This window comes from Drosophila kikkawai, chromosome 2L (assembly GCF_030179895.1).
Source record: "Drosophila kikkawai strain 14028-0561.14 chromosome 2L, DkikHiC1v2, whole genome shotgun sequence".
In the NCBI taxonomy this organism is placed as follows: Eukaryota; Metazoa; Arthropoda; class Insecta; order Diptera; family Drosophilidae; genus Drosophila; species Drosophila kikkawai.
This window is the reverse complement of record NC_091728.1, coordinates 24734411-24757449: the sequence shown is the minus strand read 5'-3', so window position 1 is coordinate 24757449 and position 23039 is coordinate 24734411. Positions and strand designations below refer to the sequence as shown.

Here is a 23039-nt window from a genome sequence, read left to right as displayed (position 1 = left end):
CAATGGCTGGAGGAGCGGCAGCAGCAGTAGCAGTCGGTGGTCGGCACTTGAGCGGCTGGGCTTCCTGCTGCTCAAAGGGAAGAGATAGAGAGTGTTAAGCACACAGGGACAGATGCGTATAGATTATCCAGCGGATGCCATCTCCAGGAAGCTGCTCCTCCGCTGCCGCTGTCATTTTCGAGCTGGCTCAAAGTTAATTGCGCTGTCTGCGGACTCTGGCCTCTGAACAAAAACGCGAGTCTCTTGCCCAGATTGCGGAGGCAGCTGCAAAAACGGGGCTTCAGAAACGCCCATGTTTGGCCCAGACTCGGCTCCACGCGGCTACTTGGCTTAACGAGCCACCAGCAGCAGCAGCACCTTGAGTTCAGACCGCTAACCAGTCCAATATTGACTCGGGACGCCCACACTTTCCACCGAAAAACCACCGACCGAGTCCCGGGTCCAAGCGTGGGTTAAGCGAACTTACGTAATTGCAAATCAAATGTGGTCGACAAGCTCGGCTCCCTCCCCTCCCGTATAGTATATATGTAGTATAGTATCCCCCAAAGTATCTCCCAAATCGGTCTTCAATCTGAAACGAAATTGAAAGCGTCAATAGATAAAATTTAAAAAGTGTCAGCGGGAAGTTGGAATTGTTGAATCATTGAAATTATCAGGTCTTTTCGGGCTTTTCACTTACCGAGGCTCTTATTTAATTGAAATTTACGTTTGTTTTGGCTCTTTTGTATTTTTGCTTATTACATTGTAACGTTTTTATCAATGGTTAATCTTATTTATATTTATTTGGCTTTACTTAAGTGAGCTTTCAGTATTGAAAGGCTTAAGGTGTGCCTAAAAATATCAGGGAGATGTTCGTACTTATCAAAACTAAAAATAAAATAAAGCTGCTTATATTCTTTAAAGTACTTTGATAAATATTGTTAGTTTTCCTTGCGATTAAAATACAGAATTAAGAGCTTTCCCCTGAGTGCGATTATCTCGGATATTATTCGAGCTATTTCAATTGTGCGAGAATTATTCTTTAAAACGAGATGACAACATCCATGCCGAAATTGTTGTGTTTGAGCTCCCTGTGTGTGTTTTCGGCTAAATTTGTCTGGGACCGAAATAGACAGTGCATTGGCCATATTCGGATTGCTTGTTGACAGAAAGACGAAACTAAATAAAACTAAATAAAACCCACATGTGTGTGTGCGAGTGCATAAACAAATCGACAGCATGTGGCAAGTGAGTCGAGTGGGGGGGAGGGTAAGGGTATAGATGGTGTGGGTTCGCTCGTTGGATGTCAAATCGAAAACAATCACAGAATCCACGGCACTTGAAGTCGCCACCGAACATCGAGCGCCGCGCACCGAGCACCGAACTCCCGCTGCGCCGCTGCATCGTGGCATGTGGTAATTGCCCCGGGCTATGCCACATCCATAACCATATCCATATCTATATCTGGCTGGGCGCTACCTAGCCGGCATCGGGATTTATGACCCCTCAACACGTGTGGCAGATACGACTGCGACGCGACCCCTTGCTATGGTTCAACGAGTTTCGATGGAGCTTCAATTTCAGTTTCAGTTTCGGTTCCAGTGAAGGTTTAGGTTTAGGTTTGAACTTAGGGTTTGTTGTAAGCGAAAATTCAATTTTGTAATTTTAAAGAAGAGCGCGCTGCGTTCTGGCTCTGGCAGATTGAGAATGAATTTCAATTAGTAGGATACCGATAGCAGCGATACCCGAACCCATACCCTCGTATAAGGATGCGATGTGCGCGCACAAAGAGCAGGGCGGCAGGGGCGGCAGGATATTAGCAATGTGCAGCCTGGCGTGCTTCCTACGCAGAATATTCCCACAGAAGGATGCGGCGGATGGCTGGCATAGATGATTGCTCCCGCTACAGCTATAGATGCCGCTGTCGCTCCCGCCTCTCAGCCGCTCTGACTTTGATGGGTTTGCTCGATATTGATGCGAATTGATTTGGTTAGTCAGCTGTCGGACAGCCGGATGCCCAGTTCCCCGTCCCTGAAAACCCATCCCCATCCTGCAAACAGACAGCTGAATGAATAAATAAAAACGGCAAATCAAGCAAGATGCCAAATGAGGCTCGTCATAGACTCGTCCTGACAGCAAAATGAGGTTGCCCCTCCCCTTGCTCCTCCCCCAAGGTCCGAGTGCGAGTCCTCGAGATGGAATACATTTAATGGCTCTCAGAGTTGCCAGCTCCTGCTCCCTCTCCCCATCCTGGCTGAGCTCGGTGCGGCTCAGTGGAGTAATTGAAAAACCATTTCAAGGTGAGGACAGGACCCAACACTAACCGATGGCTTCATCATCCATCCATTCAGACATTTGCCTGCTGGCTGGTGGCTCCTGGCTGCTAATTTAAATTTATGAATTTTTGGAAAACATCTCAATGTGGGCCTCGGCGGCAGCTTCTCCTTCAACTTCCTTCCACGCACTTTCACTTTTCTTGAGTATTTAATCAAGTGTGAATAATTGCATCATTCTGCTCAAAGGGAGTCGATATCCTTTGTGTTTGTGCGCCGCCAGATACGAGCCCCCCAGCCAGTATGTCTGTGGACCTGTTATCGATATGTGGGCCAAGGAACCACAGCCGAAACCCAACCCAGTTTCCCCCAGAGGGAGGGCAGGCGACGGAGGCAGTGAAATCGAATTCAAAAGCCGGCTGAGTTTTCACTTTATTTTGTATTTTGCGGCACTTGCATATTTTAGACGGCCGATATCGAAAAATGAATATTTTATCAGTTCTGGCAAATATGTATTTACTGCGATGTGTGCTCGAGGGACTGGTCCTGCTGCATCCTTGGCTTAATTGAAGTGGCAAGTGGCAGCTGCTACATCCACGGTCTTCGGGTTCAGCGTAAACATCAACCTCAACTTCAGCATCTGCCTAATTTCGCTCATTTTAGAGGAGTCGCGTGTCAAACCGGTTCGACATTAGCTCGTGGCAGCCCCACTTCCACTTTTAACTTGCGCCTCGGCTTTATTTGAGCCTCATCTCCGGCAGCTTGGCTCGACAGCTGCAAGTGCAACTTCTGGACTTTCGGAACAAAAAAGTCACAGAACCGCCGCAGGTGCCACAGCACTGAATGCTTCCATTAAAATAATCATCGATGCGATGTATTGAAAACCTCAAAGAATTTACTAAAGTGATCGGAACAAAGGGAAAACGTTTCTAGAGCTTTTTTTTTTATGTTTTCAGCATTTAAAATAATAATAATAATAATAATCTATTAATTCGTATTGCATATCAATTCTTTGAAAGGCCTTAAATAAAGGTACTATTAATGATAGAATTATTAGCTTTGATGTATTCATTTTTTGTATGATTAAAATACTTCAATGATTGCATTTTTTTATATGATAATAATCTATTAATTCATAATTCATATCAAAGCTTGAAAAAGGTTTTTAAAGGTACTGTTGATGATAGAACTTTTAGCTTTGTAAGCAATATTGAAAGTAAATATATGATGTATATATTTTGTATGATTAAAATACTTCATTCCCATATATTTTCCTCCATTTTTAATTAATAAGTTGATACAGTTGATGGGGAGATTTAACAGACCGCTGAGCCCTGATCTCTGCTTTATTTTTTCCGTGCGGCTTCCCGGCATCGCCTTCATCTGCAGCGTGTGAACTGCTGGCGGTCGTCCCATCTCCCACGTCCCATGTCCACTGCACGCTTCAGTAATCCGCTCCGCGAAGAGTCACCTTTGCACACCTTTGGCCGATGCGAGATGGGCGTCCAGTTGGCCGGTGACGTGTGGTTCCGCTTCGGCAACTTTCCTTCGCGCCGGGAAATCTGTGACGCGGCATTTGGCCGCTTGGCCGCTGGGAAAACTTTAACTTTAACGACTTCACTTGGTTTAATTGCGACAGCGAAAAATTCGTTTTCCTTCGCAGCAACTTGGCTGGGAACCAAAGGGCTCCTCCGGCTCCTCCTGCTTCTCCACTGGCTCTCGGGAAGCCCTGGAAGATCGAGTTTCATGCGCAGACATGCTTCATTGGACGAAGTGGCACCCCCTTAACCCCTGACCGCCACTGCTTTGTCATTCGATTGCGCAAACATTATTCCACGGGCGAGAAAGCATTTGCATTTGCATTCCTCATCCTCGTCGCCATCCTCGCACTCATCCTCCCGGTAATTCGAGTGTTTTGCTTAACCCTTAGCATACCAGCAGCATTGTTGTGTGTGCTGTGTGTTTTGTGCTGTGTGCCGTGTGTGTTTGCGATTTTGGCCAAACAATGGCCAACTTCGACGGCGACAGCGACTGCGACGGCGAAAGCGGATTCGGATGCAAACGGAATGGAATGGATGCTTGTGCCGATGCCACACGCGCTCCCAGTTGCCGCTCAAACGGCAATTAAGCCAAACAATGAGCTGCCAAACACTCTGGCTGCACCGGAGTGAATGAAGATGCAGGAGCCAGGACTCAGTGTGTCTCAGCTTCTAATTTGCCCGCTCATGTCTGCGGGAGTACTCCTGCCCCTGGCCTGATCCAGCTCACACCACTCCACTTATTCCCGTTTCTCGCAGAAAAACAAAGAAGTGCTGAGCAGTGAGTGCTCTGTAAATGCATCTGAGAACTTCAAAAGGGTCGAATATACATCTCTATAGACTGGTAATAAAATAAACATATTCTTGGGAAACTAGCAAATTAAAGGATATGTTTTATACCAAGTTATTCCATACTTAGGATAATTTTAAATGCATTTTTCACTCCCCAACATTCAGTTTAAAATCCATTTCCCATATTAAAATTGCTTGGTTTGGGGTTTCCTGCATTGTTATCAGTAAAATGCTGGCAGATACAGTTTTTCCACGTCCTTGTCTATCCCGAAAGCCTTTTAATTAAGCTTTTCTTTCGGTTGGAAAACATTTTTCCTCGGTGAGGTCCATGCTTAAAGCCAACAACCTCCGAGTCGAACTGCATTTTAAAGTTGAAATGCGCCGACTTTGCATTTATTTCTGTTCATAACTTATGCGACCTCCCCCCAGTGCCATTCCTGCAGGGGAATAGTTTTGTTGAGAGCCTTGTGTGTGTTTGCCTGTAATAAAGCAACTGTCGCATACTCGATTCTCTGGCTCCGACTTCAAAAATATCAAAAAGGGGGAAAAAATGTCCAAGTTGGGGGGAGGGGATGGCTGGAGAAAATGTATGAATATTCGAGAATGAAAATCGCTTCCGAGAATGCCGCACGGCGAGGGGCAACTGGAGCATTCTTCTTGAGTGGCCAGTGGCTCCCGGAGATAGCAGTCAAGCGGACTGGAGAGGGGACACCGTCGCAGCACGCACCACTTTCACTCCGGCCGGAAATTTGCTGCATCAGCGTATAGGAATTTTTGGTTTATGTGTTCGCACACACACACACATTGGGCATAGACAGAGGCAGGACAGACCGGATGTGCCGCAGAGTTGACCCACCTCAAGGAAGGGCCGCACACTGACCGACGAGAGTATTAGCCAAGTGAGTTTATTCCGGACTCTGGCATTTCGGTCTAACCGAAATGTGCGTCCTCTCTGCGAGGCTTTCAAATATGAAATTTATTCAAGTCACTCTGGTTTAATGTTTGGAAATGGACAGCAAATAACTTTGCAAGCGTTTACAATGGCAACTGGGGAATTGTCTCGCCCAGGTCCCTAATTCGCCCCTGGCCACGACGACGATGATGCTGATGATGATGATGATGCCGACCATGATGCCCATTTCACAGGGATGCGACTGGAGAATGTGTCCTCCAATTACCCCCCACTACCCTCTCACACTCAGAAAGGGAATCCTTTTTTTTCGGCTGCCTCCTATTTTCACTTCAATTTCGATTCTTACCGAAATGATTTTTTAAAGATAATATTACGAAAAACCCATCAAAGTAAAGGAAAATCCTGACAGCCGTCCTGCCTCGCCCCTCCGCTTCCAATTATCCGTTTTCCAATATCTAACCCACTTGGGTCCTCCGCCCAGGAGACATTGGCGCATAAATTGATTGGATGATGTCGCTTTTTATGTCGTTTGTACCCTCCCCCAGCCCCTCCAGCCCAACCGAAAATGTTGTTGCCATTGGCTCCATGCGATTCCTCGTGAATTCCATAAGTTGATGCGATGCGTAGCATGTGTTATAAATAAATCAAGCATACACTGGGTGGCGGTGGCAATCTCTTAGAGTCTGCCATTTCTCTCTGATATTTATTTTGCCAGCGTAAGGCTTTGGAGTTGTCATTTAATTCAAATGGTGCTTGGAATTGGAATTGATTGGACAGCTCCGCGTTCCCTGGATACGGTCATCCTGAATGCTCCTAAAACCATTTCTAAAATATAATTTTAATGAAAAAGTTGGGAATAAATTTACACAAATGTTACATAGTATGGTTTTTATAAACACAATTATTAAAGTAAATAAAATGCAAACTACCTTGTCCCAAATAAATATGGGTGAAAAAAGCTAAAGGATGTTTTTTATATTAATCGGAAAATGAAAACAAAGCTTCAGCGCACAAGATAAATTCTAGGCAAAATCATGAAATAAATTTAATAAAATAATACATAAAATCAATAAACTTAAAGCAACTTTTGATATCGTGATAAAATATAAATAAAAAAACTCTTGTCAAGTTTGCTCTCAGCAATTATTGCTTTTAATATCTGATAATTTAAAAAAGGTTGAATTTATTTGGTTTAAAATTATTTATAATATTCTCCAATTATTTTTGAGACAATACCTTGTCAGTTTTTCATACTTTTTGTACTAAGTGCCCAAGGGGGCAGGATGTGAGTACGCAGTAAATGGCAGCTCCACATATGTATGGTACGTACATGTCGCAAACACTTGGGGGGTCGGACTGGAAACAATGGCTCAACATTTCCCATCGGCGGCAACCGCAAGTCAAGAGGGCGAAAAAACCGAAGCCAAAATCCCGCCGGCAACATGGGTTAATTGAGGCTACTCACCTACGCAACAGTCATTGCGTGTGCTCTGGGCCTGGGAATCGGGGAACAATTAGTGGCCGGGAGCAACGATCCCTGGTACGCGCTGGCAACAAGTGGCACTGCCATCTAATGCTGACCAACCAACCACTCGGCAATGCCGCACCACCAGGCATCAGCCCCACCACTCGCCACTAGCCGCCACCTACCACACTTCACTCGTCAACAAGCTTTTCAGTTCCGCAGCTCCGCAGTTCTCACAGCATTTCAATTGCAGCGGCGTCCACAATCCGAGCAAAAGTTCGCACTTGTCGTTGCGCAAATTCCCCGCCAACAGCAACAACTGGCACAAAAATATGTAGAACACAGCCCGCAACCGAAACACCACCCCAACTCGCCTCCCGGAAAAGTAATCAGCGAATAGAGAAAAGCCCCCAATGTTGCGCTTACCCACGACTGACAGGAGCTGCGACATGGAATTGGAATGAATTGGTCACAAATATTGGGCTATTTGGCATATATTTCATCATTTGTCCGCTTGCAGTTAAATATTGACAGTGTCTCTTTTTAGAATTTTACAATATATTGGTTTCGCAGCTTCAGTTAGAACTTTATATGACATAAATTGCGATAGCTAAGTTCGGTAAACCCAGCTGAAAGTAATTGCCATAAACAAAAGATGACCTAAATCAAAGATATTTTGGGATCTCTGAAGTTTTAAATATATTCGAAATTGATTGCCTATGTTATTTATTTTATTTTGTTCTTATTTTCATCATTATTTATTTTTTTTTGCTTTATTATTTTCTTATTTTCATTTGTGTCTGTCAATGACCTATCGTGTCTTACGTTTTTATTCCAGTTAAATTTGCTTTTCTCACCCAAATAATTGGCAAGGCAGTTAATTAGGAATTGCTAGTTTTCGTTGTTTGATTATAGCAATCGTAAAAAAGATACAAAGCATAACCAATGTCGGAATTCAAAAAGAGGTTCCCCGGAAAGTCCTGCGATTTAATTACAGTTTGAGAGCCACCGCAGTCACCGCTTTGCTTCATAAATGCAAATTTCTTGCACTATTAACAAGAATTTACTCCCGACGCAAGCTGCAAATAATGCAGGTCCTGCTCGTTTTTGCTCTTTTTTGGTCCTGGAACTTGGTCCTGCGGCAGGCTGGCCGTGTCCTTGGGTAGGCAGGTGGCGCAAGTCGAGTTGCCGCGTTGGCCAGCAGGTGGCGGCTGTGCCTTTTACTCGGTTTTAATAACGCTCACCTTGATGATGTTAATAATGTTGACTGCGATTACCATTTACGGGGCTTGTTGTTGCCACTGATGGTCCTGCTGGTTCTGTTGCCATGGCTGCAACTTCAGGAGCTGCAACACCAGGACCTACCGCATTGTTAATGGAGATGTAGCTGCTGTTGAGGCCCGCGGTGGCGCAAAGTGTTGCAAGTAATTGCAATTTGTTGCAATTTTCCCCCAACAGCAGCGGCAATCTAACTTGGATTCTCATTAGATTGGTCGGGATGCAAATCCTGGCAATTGCTTTTGTCCCCCTCCCCCTTGTCATCGCCAAAACTGACTCTGAATTGAAGTCCTGTGAATCGAAGACAGAGGAGCGACCCCACAGAAGCGATGCAATAACGAGTGGCAAATTCAATTAGTTAATCCCCAAATGGGACAGTTCTCCGCTGGCACCAAGATCCGGCGATAAGGAGGGGCACGTAGCCACTGCAGGATAACTTGGCATGTGGCATGCGTCGTCGCCATGCTCCATGCTCCATTAGGACGAAACTGTCGCTCCGACTATTGTTATATCGTATTTGAACAAACGCTGCCAACTGCAGCGCCCGAAATCGTTATAAAACATTCGCCTTGCGACTTCGACAGCTCGACAGGAGTACTCCTTGCCATGCAAATGCCAGGCACGTTGCTGACAGGGGGCGTGGCAAGCTCCGAGTCGGAGCCAAAAAGGATGCGCCGCCGAAAGGTGCCACGGACGTTCGATTGATGGTGGCAGCTTCCAGCTTCGAGGTGGAGTCGAGTCGAGTTGCCGGCGCTGGAGCGGATGTGCTGCGACAATATGCTGAAGCAGCGCTAATTTTTTTCGTTTTTATTTTTTTTTCTGGCAGCTTACGTGCGGCCACGCCCACCGAAGAAAACCGAGGAGGCGATTTAAGTAGGGCACCGAGAAAAATAAGTAGAAACTTGCATTTGCTGCCTTTGAACATTGACAAAGAACTCCAACAAAATGTAATTACCATATTTTTATGTTAACCCTTAATGGTTTAATCGGATATTTATAGAATTTTTTGTATTTATTAAAGGCTTCATACATACAAATTATATTTTTTAATATGCCAAAACCGCAGAGAACAGTTTTTGCAGGTTTAATTTTTTACCCTTCATAGTTCCCAGCCATTTGAATTTTTTCTATAAAGTCAGATCTCCATAAAAACTTTACTATATAGTGACTTTAAGTTTAATAGGGAGCCAATGATTAAGTGGTTTTTAAAGGATATAGGAATAAATGTGGTAAGCAATACTGCTGACATGAAAAGGTCTGTCTTGCTAGCAAATCCCTTTGATATAAAAATTCTGTAAAAGCAAAGTGAACAGTGATACGTCTTAGATTTTTCCTCTGTGCATATGACCATAAAGCCTTGCCAAACTGAAGGCGTGTGTGTGTGTGAGCGGAAATAATAATCGTCAAATTAATACGCGTCGGGAATTTCGCCAGGCTCCAAAACGCTGCTTGGCAACCCTGGAGGCCTCCAAATCCCAAATACGTGAGAGCATTTAAAGCAAAAACAAATAAAACTTAAGTGCTGCATGTGTGAAATGGGTGGTCCTAGGAGCCCGGGAGATGGTTCTGGGATTCCGACGCACTCAGGTGTCCCGTCGGCCTCTGGTTAATCCGATCCCCGGCTGCTTAATCAGCCCCGTTCCTGTCCCGTCCGAGATAACTGCCTGAAACGAATCTTGGCAGGACACAGGCAGACATACATACATCACTCGAGTTGACTTGAGTCGACTCTTGGCCAGAAAAGCGGTCGGGGCCATCAAATTTCAGTCATAACAATAACACTGATAGTCCCCCGCTCGTAAAATAAGACCCGAGCAACCCTTTCCCGAGGAAGCTGGCCGGGATTTGCTGCTGCTGCTGCTGGTGTCCTCATGTGTCTCGCTATCCCCATCCCTGGACCCATTCCGTTTCCCTTTTCCCTGAACCTTTTCCTCATCCCTTGGCCGGGGTGTTTGTTGTTTTTAGACCCAGCTTGGAAAACAATCAAGGGAACGCGACACTAAAAACCACGCACGTTCTGGCCCTCAAACTCGAGCGGGGAGACACAGAAATTCGACAATGGCACTTGACGTTGTTCTGGGGCGGAGTTGGGTGATTCCCAGGCATAAGGGGGCTGGGCAGGTCAAAAGGCGACGCCTGAAGCATTTAAATCCTTTTCGCACTTTCGGCTGTCACTGACTGCCGCGCCAGCAACTGCTTCTGCTCCTTCTCCTGCTCCTGCTCCTGCTCCTCGTTCCAGCTTGTTGCGTGCGAGGCTCCTCTCCGCCATTTCGACTATTTCCGGGGACCACACTGCGTATGACGTATGGAATGAAGAGGATTGTGGCGGCAATGGCGACGGCTTCGGCAGCGGATGGGGCGTCACGCTTAATTTTTGGCCTCGTCTTTTTTTAGGGGCGCATAAGGCCGTAAAATAGGAATTTGCTTTATTAAAATTTTTCGCTCGAAAAATATGAGAGACAACGGCACAGCGATGGAAACGGCGTGCGCGCTTAGCCCGGCAAATGTTTGTCGAAAGTTCTAAAACCCAAGGGCCCAAGGACTCCTTCCCCATCTTCGCCTCCAGAACGAGGTAAAAATTTACTCAACTATGAACTTAACCCAGGCCCAAAACCAAACGCATGTGTGTGAGCTGTGTGGGCTGGGGGAAATAGGCAAAAATTTGCGACAGGCCGAAGGTTATGTTGATCCTTGTCTGTTCCCTGTTCCTGGCAGGCCTCCCAGCGTAGCCTGGCATCCTGGCAAGGGTTCTAGCTCTCGTTCTCGTTCTCGTTCTCGTCTCTGTGCCTGACAGATGCCACGGAGCCCCATACACCCGCTCTCCCTCTAGTAAGAACGAAATTTATATAAATTGCCCGTAATGCTGCTGGCTGTTCGACAGCGGGGTCCGGGGACCAGGGTCGGGGCAAATTGTTGTTGATTTTCCGCCTGTTCCTTCCACATTCTTTTGCCGAAACAAATTATGTACGAAAAAGGCAAAATAATGAAATCGTAAAGAGTTTGGCAACGAATGAGCTCCTAACCCGGCGCAGCTCTGTGATATTTTTCTTATTTAAAATTCATTCCTGTCCTCGCCACCCACTTTAACCCATCTTCAGCCTGCCAGGAGTCCCTCCCCCCGCTCAGACATGATGCGTATGCAAATTGTTGGCCATATTAATCATTGCCAGTTGGTAGCGCCAGAGCTAAGTTTCATTTTATTCCCATTTCTCCTTGGAAAGCGGGAGGAGAAGCGAACTGGCCAGATTTAAAACTGCATTTCGCTGCTTATAAATAAACAGAGCCCGGGAGGAGCGCAAGAAATAGTCTCTGCTGGGAAATTTATGAAAGCGCGAATAAAATGCTCGTTTCACCGGGAATCGGGGGGAGGTGGGAAAAACTGCGAAACTGAGAGACCCGGCAAAGCTTAACTGTTTTTGGAGGGGACACCAAAAACAAGTGGAGCTGCCTCGCCTGACGACTACGACGGCGACCGTCGCGTTAAATGCTTTTGTTGATTTTAGATGCGCGACTGCCCCGGGAAAAGCCACCACCTCCTGCCTGCCCCGGCCCCGGCCCCTCGCAATTTCCCTTTGCTTTTCGCGGCATTTAATAGTTTCGGCGCAAGAAATGAACTCTCCACAACTGCAGCAGTCTGCAATGTGTCTTGGCAAACAGACCAGGACCAGGACAGGGAACTCAGGACAGGGGACTTCGGACACGGATGCGGACCACACCCACAATTGGCTTTTGTGGCGCGGCCAACGCGCTTTTTCGTTTCTGGGCCCCCGGAAAATGTGTTTGTTTTTCATTAAAAAGAGACCAGCACCAGAACTTGGTTCTGGCCAAGCGGAGTTCCTTTTTTAGACCGTCTGCTCTGCCACTGCTGAAACTGGTCAAAGTTCGGCCCTCGGCAAAGAGCGGACTTTGCGGAATGTCATGTTTTATTGCGGTCGCCTCGCGCTTTCACTGCCCTCGGGGGGCATTGGGGATCGCGCGCTCTCTCGGACTTTGAGTAAACACATATTTCATAATTCATCATGCGGCTCGGCGATAGAAAGTCACGTTTTTAATAGAGGACCCAACTTGGGACTTAGGGACTCACAGACACACAGAGCGGAGACAACAAATGGCCGCGGGCACAATTAATTAAGTGCATCGCTAATGAATCACTCTTCCCCTCCTTGTTTCCTTTCAGTTGTCATCGTTTTGGTGCTGGTGGCCAGTCCCTCGCCCTGCCACGCCCAGCAGCAGAAGTTCCGGACCACGCCGCACGACCTGCAGGTCCTCGAAGGAGCCGAGGCCATGATGCGCTGCGAGGTGGCCAACGTGGCCGGAGCGGTCCAGTGGACCAAGGATGGCTTTGCCCTGGGCTTCTCGGCGGTGATACCCGGCTATCCCCGCTACTCGGTGCTGGGAGATCGGAAGCAGGGCGTCTACAATCTGCGCATCTCGAATGCCTCGATCACGGACGATGCCGACTACCAGTGCCAGGTGGGACCTGCGCGGCTCAACAGCGCCATCCGAGCCACCGCCAAGCTGACCGTCATATGTGAGTACCCTTAACTAAGATCTTCCTTGACTGTGGACTGAGAAAGTCCGTCGAACACTGTTGCGAGTCCTTTTAGAATTAAGTGAAACTACAGAACACTCATTTCCCTCATCAAGGACAAGCTGGTTTAGTTCTTTCGAGCGCTGAAGTGTAAACATATCAGGGAATCGTAACACTGAGAAGTCCTTGAATAAAGTTCTTACACGCTCCCTGGTCTCACTCTCGCCCCCAACTGGGTCTTACCCCTCTTTTCCCGGGCTTTTCTCCCTTTTCTCGGGGGCTGCAATTAATTTAAGTAATAAATACAAATGAATTTGTCACCAGGGGCGCCACACACACGCACACCCGCACACACACTGGTACAGTGGCACACATTCCGGCTGCTTCCTGCTCATTGCACCTATGGAATCCTCAGTAGTGAAATTTAAATGCGGGTCCCCATCCACATCAGCCGTCTCTGTCGCTGCGAACATTTATTGTCAGCAATTTGCAAAACAACAACCCAGGACGGGGACGAGGACGAGACCGAGAATGAGAACAACAAACCCAGAAGCTACAACATCACAGAGCCGGGCTGAATTTAGCGCAGTTTATTGCTCCAAGGCAAGGAGGACGAGCAGGTTCTGTGGGGGTGGAGCGAACGGATCTCCATTGCAGGCAAAGCGATGTGAAATGAATTCCTTTTTGTCTTTTTGTCTTCGCATCTCTCGTTTTGGGCCGTGCCGTCCTGTTCTGTTGCATTGTCGTCTAGTAATCACTCTGCTGGCTGCGACGATGTTGCTGTAATTGTAATCACTCAAGGAATTGCGCTACATTTGATGACAGCGATTTTCATTTGGCGCGCTTCGTTTGCTCCTGCGTCGCCGTTTGCCACTCGTTCAATTGCAAGGAATTTTTCTGGAGACTTCAAGGGGCTCCTTGGCTACCGCTCACCCGTACATAGAACATATCCATGGACCAAGGACCAAGGACCAGGAGCCTCCTTCCCCAAAGCACTTGCACACGCATAACACACACGCGCGCATGCCTAATGACGTTTGTTTAGTTAATTACGCGCCATGAGCTGTGACAATGGCGATGTGTGTGTGTTCGAGGCCTCGGGGCAAAGAAAAAAACAACAGTCCTCTAAGAAGGAAAGATAGGACTAAAGTCTACGACTATGAGATACCCGGTCCTTGGGGTTCTTGTATAAAACAAGTTGTTTACTTCATTCGTTAGCATATCTAGCTGCAAGTTAAGGTCATTTGTAATAACTAATTTAATTTTTAGTTTTGTGTATTTACACTTTCCATTAATAATCCGTTTTAATATTTATTTTTTAATTAGCCTAGATCGATAATTTATAGTTTCCTATAAATTATACCAGAGTTCCTAGTGCCTTAAGATGAATTACAAAATGCAATAGTTGAATTGTGGTTTTCTATAGGAACTTTTGAAATTTTGGAGGAATTATAAAATCTCCAAAGCTTCTCGACTCTAATACACCCCTTCTCCTTCAAGGGTATCATGTGTAAAAATAAAATAAAGTGCGATGAAGGAAAAAACCAACGAATACAGGGCCTAGGACTGCTGCAGGAGTTGGATGCTCGGCCAGGCTTGTTAGTGCCTCGGAGTTGATGCTGGCGCGACGAAAGGTCGGATGGCATGTTTGTCATAATTGTGGATACTTGTGCGATTCCTGCCACACCCAGCAACACTCCGCAGCACCCCACTGTCCCACCCCCCCCCCCCCCCCCCTGACTGCCAGCCTCCCCACCTTTGTTTTGTAATGGAATCTTCGTCTCGGTTTTCTCCGTTTCCTCACAGCAAATGACATGTGTCTGTCCTCCGGTCGAAGGTATTTGGGGATATGGGCTGAAGGAGCGAAAAGCAAGAGGGGCAGAGGGTGTGGGGGGTTGTGCCTGTGTGGGAGTGTGGCACGTGCGACATTATTGCTGCAATTAGCCAAAAGGGAAATGTGGACAAATGCGTAATAATTCAATTAAGTTCGAATTACATTTATTTGATTTATTCCCCATAGGGTCGGAATTTTCCGCCATTTATATCCCATTTCATTGAACAGATAATGTAGTGGGAAAAGTAAGAAAGTAATAATAATTAATATCAGTATTTACAAGTGAAAACGAATAAGTTAACTTCAAGACTAAATAAATACTATTGTAGGAACATAGTACACATTGTATATAGTCTTATGATGTAGCATAAGTGTAAACAATCAATTATGAAATAGGTAGACACATATATCGATAGTTAAGCTAGGGAGATCGATAGAATAAGATCGGAGATCTGCGATCACTACTTCTGGTCAGCGTTGGCGTACAATAAGTTTTGAAAATTCTCGTGTGTGAAAATAAAGATAAGTTTAGTACTTAGTAGTAGTACTTATAAAGTACTTAGTACTTATAACAGGCCTATACTATATTTATATTAAATATTCTACCTAGTAAGTTAATAAAGTTAATACTAGATATTAGGGAGAAAGGCTTCCTTAATATATTCATAGCTTGCTTAGGCACTACTTATTCAGCTCATTATTAATTTATATATGATTCCATCTGCCCCATCTTTGGCATATCTCTGATTGCAATCGCCGCCTGAGAGATACGATTTAATTAAAACTTTCGACAGAAGGTCTATTTAAAAATTAATACCACTCACCTTTAGTTCGGGTCAAATTAAATTTTTCAGACTGGGCTACAAAGTTTTTGCAGCCACCAATTCGGCCTCGCTGCCCGTGCTTATGTTAAAGTTCCAAAAATATGTATGCCACATACCTGCTCCCACATAGTATATATATAGTACATATAGTACATAACGAATATGGGCAAAAATAAACGTGAGGGCGCAATTAGATTATAAGTTTGGCAAAGCAAAGAACTTTTGCACACAAAAGTCCACGTGCAAATTTATGGAAATTCCCAGAAATTGTTCGCATGCCATTAATTTTGAACAAAAAAAAAAAAAGCTATAGTAAAGGCAGCCAGGAACACATATGCCGCAAGGCAACTGCAAGGTCCGTGTCCATGTCGGAGTCCGAGTCCAAGAGGCAAAACTTTTCACCGGTGGCTGGACATAATGGAATGGGAATAGCCAGGAGAATGGCGAGCACTTGCTGCAGCTACCTCCGAACGTTTATAAATTTTTGAATACAATGCTGCTCGAATTTAAGTTGGACCTGCTCTGCTTTCCGGCCAATAGACGCACTTCATTGATTCTCGAATGTCCGCACATTTTTCAAAAACACACTGACTCTCCGGCACCCGGCCACTCTCTCACTCGCCCTTTGCCTTTGTAATTGAAGTGCAAATGAGGAAAGTTTTCGTCTGCCGGGGCTTTCTCCGGAAAATATAGCCCGACATTTGTTATGTGAGGCTGACCTTAAAGTCACTGCCACTGCCACTAGCGCCTTGGGTCGCACTTCGGCTGTGACTAGTGGCTCTGCTCCTGACGGCTCAACTTACATCACCAGCCAGCGACTCGACTCTCTCGACTCCAAGCCCAAAAAAATGGCCAATTCCTGGCTTCGCCTTGGATTGGTGGAGGCGTTGGCGAGGAAGGGCTGCGAAAGTATTCCGGCGCATAAAACTTTTATGAGGCGTACTATTAGTGGGTTAGCCGGGGTGTCGTGCCCCCGGGGGGCGACTGCCGAAGGTCTGAGGGAGAGAAGTGCGAGTCCGAGTCCAGTGTTCCAGTGTTCATGGCAAATTGCACTTTGTGTACTCGCTTGCCAGGATTCCAGCTAGCTCCTCGCAGGCAACTGGAGATGGCGCTGCGCTGCTGCCAGGACCGTTATTGCAGCCATTGTTGCATAAATTATTTGATGCCAGCCAGCAGAGCACTCAAAGAAGCGGCGACTGCACCACTTCGGGCGCCCACAAAGCCACCCCTACTCTGGCATCCACTGTCATGCGGGGCGCGGCTTGTGCATAAAATTTAATCAACATTTAACCTTAACCAAGCCGCCGGCTATGGCCGAATTTTGCACCTGACAGGGCAGGGAACTAAACTAGGCTATGTCTAGATATAGTAAATATAATGGAATAAACTAAGGACTACTAGAAAGTTTATGCAATCTAGATCTGTACGCGAATACGGAGAATTGCTTTTAAATACTTTTAAAGTGCCAGCAGATGGCATTAGATTCTTGGTTGATATGCACCTTGTTATTAAGGTGTCCCTGTTCAAATAAAAACTGCCTCTTTGCGGCTATTTTTATTTCCAAACGTTCGCTTTGATAGATTTTAAATTACTCTTTATCGATTTTATGCTTGCTGCATTTACACCGCCTTATTGGCTCTCACGCAGCCCTTGTTGTAGCGCCTTTCGATGGCCTAAGCCCTCCTTCAATCATTCCTTGGAAGGCGGCTTCAGTTCTTCCCCACACGCTCCTCCTCGTTTGTCAATAATCAAATACAATATGCATACCAATCAACAATGCACATACCCAACGTTCCAGCCCACACACAAACTCGCAGTGCGGATATAGACATATATACAGTGGATATATAGACGCAGGATGGCAGGCCACGCTTTGGCATAAATCGAGTTGCATTTGCCGGGACTTGGCCCAGGAAAAAATCATAAAATGTGCATATATTTCGCATTTTAAATATGCAGCACGCGCCATGTCTCTGGTTACCCCGCACCATCCCCGCCTCAGAGCCACGGTGGCACGGTGTTCCAAATATTATGAATTTTCAATGCACGTAACGCCCCCGAAAGCCCACGGAACCGTCAGCCGTATAGCCGGCGGTGCTACGGCGACACCAATTTCGGCACACAAAGCCTTTAGTCAAGGTTGCTGCTATGCTGGTTCTGGCTGCTGCTGGTGCTGCTGCTGCTGGGTGCTGGATGATCTAGGTTTGCTATTGGCATTTCCTCAGGCAGAAGGACTTTTCCTCGGCCGGGGCATAACAAGCTTCCCATTCCATAGCAATGGCTCCCTGAGCCGGAGCCTTATCCCCGGCTCGAGGCCGTGTGAAAAATAAATCGAAAAATTGCCAGGAGAGAGACGCATTCTTTTTGCTGCTACCAAAAGAGGTGGCAAGTTAATTAAAGGACAAAGCTAGAAAAGGACACTCTCCTCACAGAGCTCTGGTTGACAACTCTGACAGCAATTATGTCCCTCAGAAGCACTATTAAGTTAATTAATTATTATGCATTGCACTTGGAACTTGACTTTGCTTGGGCTTAATTTAAGTTTAATATGAAGTTGAATCGTGAAGAATCCCTTAATGGAAATTAAGGAAAGTTATAAAGTTCGTATCTTGGAACGTCTTCTATGGGACTTTTTAAAGTGCATGATTTAAAAAACCATTCATCACCAAGTAAAATAAATATTATAAAAGCTTTTTCAATATTAATTTAAGTTCAAAATAATGATAGTGCGCTGGTATATTATTAAATTAAATCAGCGCATAAACGGGTTTATTACAATTATAATTATGCATTAGCTCTTGTTTCCAAAACAGACTAAAATTCCACAGATGAAAGAATCCCCACACATATTTAAAGCAAAGGTCTGGGATTATTTTTAACAGAAATCCGATGAAAACACACCTGAAATAAAATTATTCGAATTAATATAAAGTACACGCTAAATCTAAAAGCCTAAACACAAACCTAAAGCTTCTCGCTGAAGGTCAAAAAGTATCCTGATAGGGGAAAATATGATGGGGAGCTGCTGCTGATTATGGAATTTCATTTATTTATTTGATTTGTGCATAATAATTCGCGCAGCCTGCGGCGGTGCTAAACTAAACACAATCAGGAGAAGGGACACCGACGCGACGGTGTTGATTTCATTTGTGTGGCAACAAAACCAATTACCTCTACACGGTGCGGAGTATACAGTACGCAGGACGCAGAAGGCAGGAGGCGGGATCCAGGACCAGACATTGCTCCCCCATGCTCAATTTTTATACCCACAAGGCACCCAGGGACTCCTTGCGCGACATTAAGCATTCATTTTGCATGCAACAACTTCTGGAGGAGTTTGCGGAGCAGACGGCAACATATGTTGCATGTCAAATGCAGGACTCCCTAACACAATCCCGCCCAAGGAGTTGGATTTCCAGCAAGACGTAGGCTCCCGCTCCTGCTTAGTGCGCTGGCAATGGCAGCCAAACTCCTTCAGGTGGCATTAAAATAATGCACACGTGCACTTAACTTTATCCACGTTCCTTGTTGTTTGTTTCGCTGCACGCCCCCCGCTTGGCTGCCCTCGTTTTGTGTGTTTCTGCAACTGCTGCATTCATATGACCCCCTCAGCCACCCACGGTGTCCCTGCCACCACCCACTCGGCAGCACTCGGCACCACCCAGCATCGCCGGGCGTCACTCAGCCATTGTTTCGCCGTGGCTCGTGTATATTTCAACAGTTTGCCAGCCAAGTCGGCTCGGGTGCTCTCCACATGCCCATTCCCCTCCCACACATTCGTCCTCTTCGGCGCAAATATTGAAACTCATATTTGAGCACATTAACGAGGCAACTGCCACATGGAGAAAAAAAAAGGGCTGCTTTTCTTTATTTAACTTGTAGTCCTGGTATTAAGAATCTTTTAAAGAGAACAATGAAGACGTATTATTGAAGGCTACATTGGGTTCCTTAGTAAATTAGTTCTTAGAGTTAAGCTCACCTCTTTTGTATGATATTTCCTTCAAAAATTATCTTTAAGCTTGAGTATAATTATGTTTATTAAAATGATGTTGCAAATAACCAAGTGTCTGTGCCTGAAAATAACTAAAATACTTTGAATGTCTTGCCAATATTGGTAGGATATTTTCTCTGGGTGCAGCTGTAGATGGAGAGCGACAAAGTCGGTGGTTAACAAGGATGGAATGCCGCGTTCTTGGCGCATTCCTACCCAGCTGCAGCTGCAGCTCCATCTCTTGCTCCACCTCCTCTTACATCCCCTGTTGCAGCTGCTGTTTCTGTTCCTGTTCGGCCATTCAACCTGGGCCTTCAACAACAATGTCGTCGGTCGTCTGCCGTTGCATACACAGCGTGCATTAGGCAGTGCCACGCCCACCGGCAACCAAACAGAACAGAACGCCCACAAATGCGCTGTAATGCCATTGTGGCCCATAATGAGCAAAGCTTCCCTGTCAGCCATTAGCTTTTGTTTCGGCCTCGGAATGCCTTCCACCCTACTCGTCCCGTCCCTACTCATTGCGAACATCCTGTGTGCGTCCTCTAATATCCCCCACTTTATTCTCCTTTACAGCTCCGCCAGCCTCGATCGAGATCAAAGGTTACAGCCACAATTCCAAGGTGGAAGTGCGCGAGAACCAGGACCTGCAGCTCAAGTGCATTGTGGCCAATGCCAAGCCGGCGGCCCAAATTGTCTGGTATCGCGGCAACGTGGAGTACAAGCCAGGTTAGTAGCTGTAGCCAACTAAGTCATTACGTTTAATGTCCGTCCGAGAAGCATCTGTGGGAAACAGAGTCGTGATGGCTGCTATCACGCACCTGTCAGCGAATGCGAATAAACCGCCTAAAGCGGGATGAGTGTGGGCCGAGATTATGCTCCTTTCGGGTGGACATTTCTGCTTCAAGGTGGAATTCTGGAAGGAGCTGAAGATTAAAGCCAGAATTACCAGTAAATAGAACTTTTAAAGGAATCAAGCGTCACTGTATTCATCCAACTAGAAATAAAATAAATAATATTAATAAAATTGCATAATAATATTTAATAAGAAAGCTAACTGCGCTGCTCAGCTATATTAAATGGCCTAAAACAACGTCGTAGGCCAAACACGAACATAACAATATACATTTTCTGTTGGAGGGCATTATGCAGAATACAAAAAGTGTAAATGGGTTTTGGCCCGGGCTCCTTTTCGCTGGGATAAGTGCGGATAAGGATGGTTATGGGGATACGGATGCGGATGAGCCGAGGCCCATGAAGAACTCGAACTGGAACGGGCGAAGGGAGATGGGCAAAGTGACGCCTGTCAACCGTTTGGCCATCGCACATGTGATATGATAGGAGCGGGGACGAGGACAGGCATGAGGTCTCGGGCAGGATGGGATGACAGGGAAATGGACGTCGACTTTCGGCTTGATGACGGTGCTTAAATAATAATTTTATACTCCAACAAAGCGCCGACTGTCGATGTTCGGCCCTTATCTGCTCTGCGGTTCGCTGTCCTGTCCAGGATCCTGTTAGGACCCCGTGTTTGTGCCTTGTCATTTAGCCGCTTTCGCTGCTCCTGCCGCTGGCGGGCAGTCAGCAAATTGGAAAACAGAGCTCTGCTGCTGCTGGAAAATATGGAAAAATGCAAATGTCAATGGGTAGAAAAAAAGGGAACGGCGTTTAGCCGCCTTCACGACTTTTAATTTTCATAATGATTATGGCCCCCCACACACCACCAGCGTGCATGTGGGTGTCCTGAGTCCTGCCGTTGCCCCTTTCCGGGTGGAGCTCGACCCTGCTCCCCACTCCCCGTCCCACCCGCCTGTCATTTGGCGAGTAACGAAATCATTTTAGCACAACTGGCGCGTTAAAAATGCTTAAAATGTGAATCGCACGGAGACGGCGACGGCGACGGCAACTTCCACGATGATGGAAATTTTTCGGGTAAACATACATATATAAAAAACAAAAAACGAAAACACCGAAAAAACACGGGACCGACAGAGGGGTTTGAGCAGCGGAAGATTCGCCAAAACGGCGTTAAAATGTAGGAAAATCCGCAAGGAAATGTGGACAGCGGAAGGAAGCTGCATGATGAATTATGTTTATGACGCAATATGTTGCGGCAGGGACTCTGGCCGGACCCAGAGCCTTCCCCGGAATCCGGAGTCCGGGCTTTACGACAATGGCCAGTTTCGGTCGGGTCTTGTATCATTTGCAAGCTGTCAGGGGCGTGTGTGCCCCGTCGGTGTGTATGTAAGAGTGTGTGGGGACGCGTAAATGGCGGTTAATGTGGGCAGACGGCCATCTTGGTGATTACCCGGGGAATGGTGATAGTTGGGTGGCTGTGGGGCAAGCTGAGGCCGAGTCAGAGGCTGCAGAGGCACATTTTTTAGGCGCAGATGAGGCTCGTTCAAAATTTATAACTGAAAATGATGTCACAAAATGGTCTTGCTGGTGCTGGATTGATGGGAGTTGGGTCGAGAGTTATCCCTAGGCATTAAGGATCAAGCGATTGAGAGGGCCCAAAGCTTGTCACGTCTAGAGTAGCAATTAAAATCTTAAAAGGGCCACACTTTTTATTCTTGTGTTGAAAGGAATCACTTAAGTATACGTTAGAAATATGCTTGATATCCTTCAGAAAGAACTCTTTCTCTTTAGCTCAAAATATATATCCTTCTTGGCTTTACTTCCTCTTAAAATATTAATTAACATTTTCCCTTTCCCTTGCTTGCAGAGAAACGCGAGGATCAAGTGGAGGAATCAACGGCCAAGCGGTTTACCACCACCTCGAGTCTTAAGCTGAAGCCTGGACCCGACGACGACTACACGGAGTACACGTGCCAGGCCAAGCACAAGGCACTGTCGCCGGACATGCCCATGCGGGCCACCGTTCAACTGTCCGTGTTGTGTGAGTAGCTTTTGAGTCTTTCCAGCCGCCGCCGTAGCCATCTGTTTGCCGTCCATGTCCAACTCCGTCCTCCATCCACTGTCCAATGTGCTGCGGAAGCCGAGACTTCCAGCTCCTGGTGGGCCACGTGGGTGACCTCATTAGCCGGCTCAATTTGCGATACAATTGAACGTGCGTGCTTGCATGGGTGTGGGTGTGGGTGTAATCGTGAGCGGGGGAAGTCCCCAATGAACGACAGGCGGCGGCATTTGGTATTTGGTGCACTGAGCGAAACTAGAAAGTATTAATTTAACGACTTAGTTTACAAGGGATTCTTTTGATGGTTTGTTTTTAATTAAATTTTTCCTCAAAAGCTTTTCTTTTAATTACCAAAGTTTGATGTAATTTTAGCTATATATTTCTTCACTTATTCTCCACTATCAATCGTGTCAAATCTTTAGTTTTTCGCTCAGTGCAAGGCATGAATTTTTTGCGCCAGTCTCTATCGGCCTGACCCGATGCGGATGCCATTTGCCATCACGGCCGCTAATTGCGCGATTGGGGCGCGTATTAATTAGTTTTTAAATTCTAATGTGCCGCACAGCTGCCACTGCCACTGCGAATGCGGACGCGGATGTGGATCCGAATGGGAATCGTAATTGTGATGCTGCAGGGGAGTGCGAGCGAGCCATTGCGAATGCCAAAAGTTCTCTTATTGATTGTTTGCCGGTGGCAAAGTGGTG

At 46.2% G+C, this 23039-nt stretch overlaps 1 protein-coding gene across 4 annotated transcripts in view; it reads left to right on the top strand.

Moving 5' to 3' along the window:
• Positions 1 to 23039, top strand: part of sns (sticks and stones) — a 61065-nt gene that overhangs the window by 2257 nt on the left and 35769 nt on the right. For all 4 annotated transcript variants that reach the window (XM_017172392.3, XM_070286669.1, XM_017172391.3 and 1 more), the window contains exons 2-4: positions 12416 to 12769; positions 19995 to 20147; positions 22144 to 22317. In XM_017172392.3, coding sequence (XP_017027881.1) covers positions 12416 to 12769; positions 19995 to 20147; positions 22144 to 22317 — 681 coding nt within the window. The remainder of the gene's footprint in view (positions 1 to 12415; positions 12770 to 19994; positions 20148 to 22143; positions 22318 to 23039) is intronic.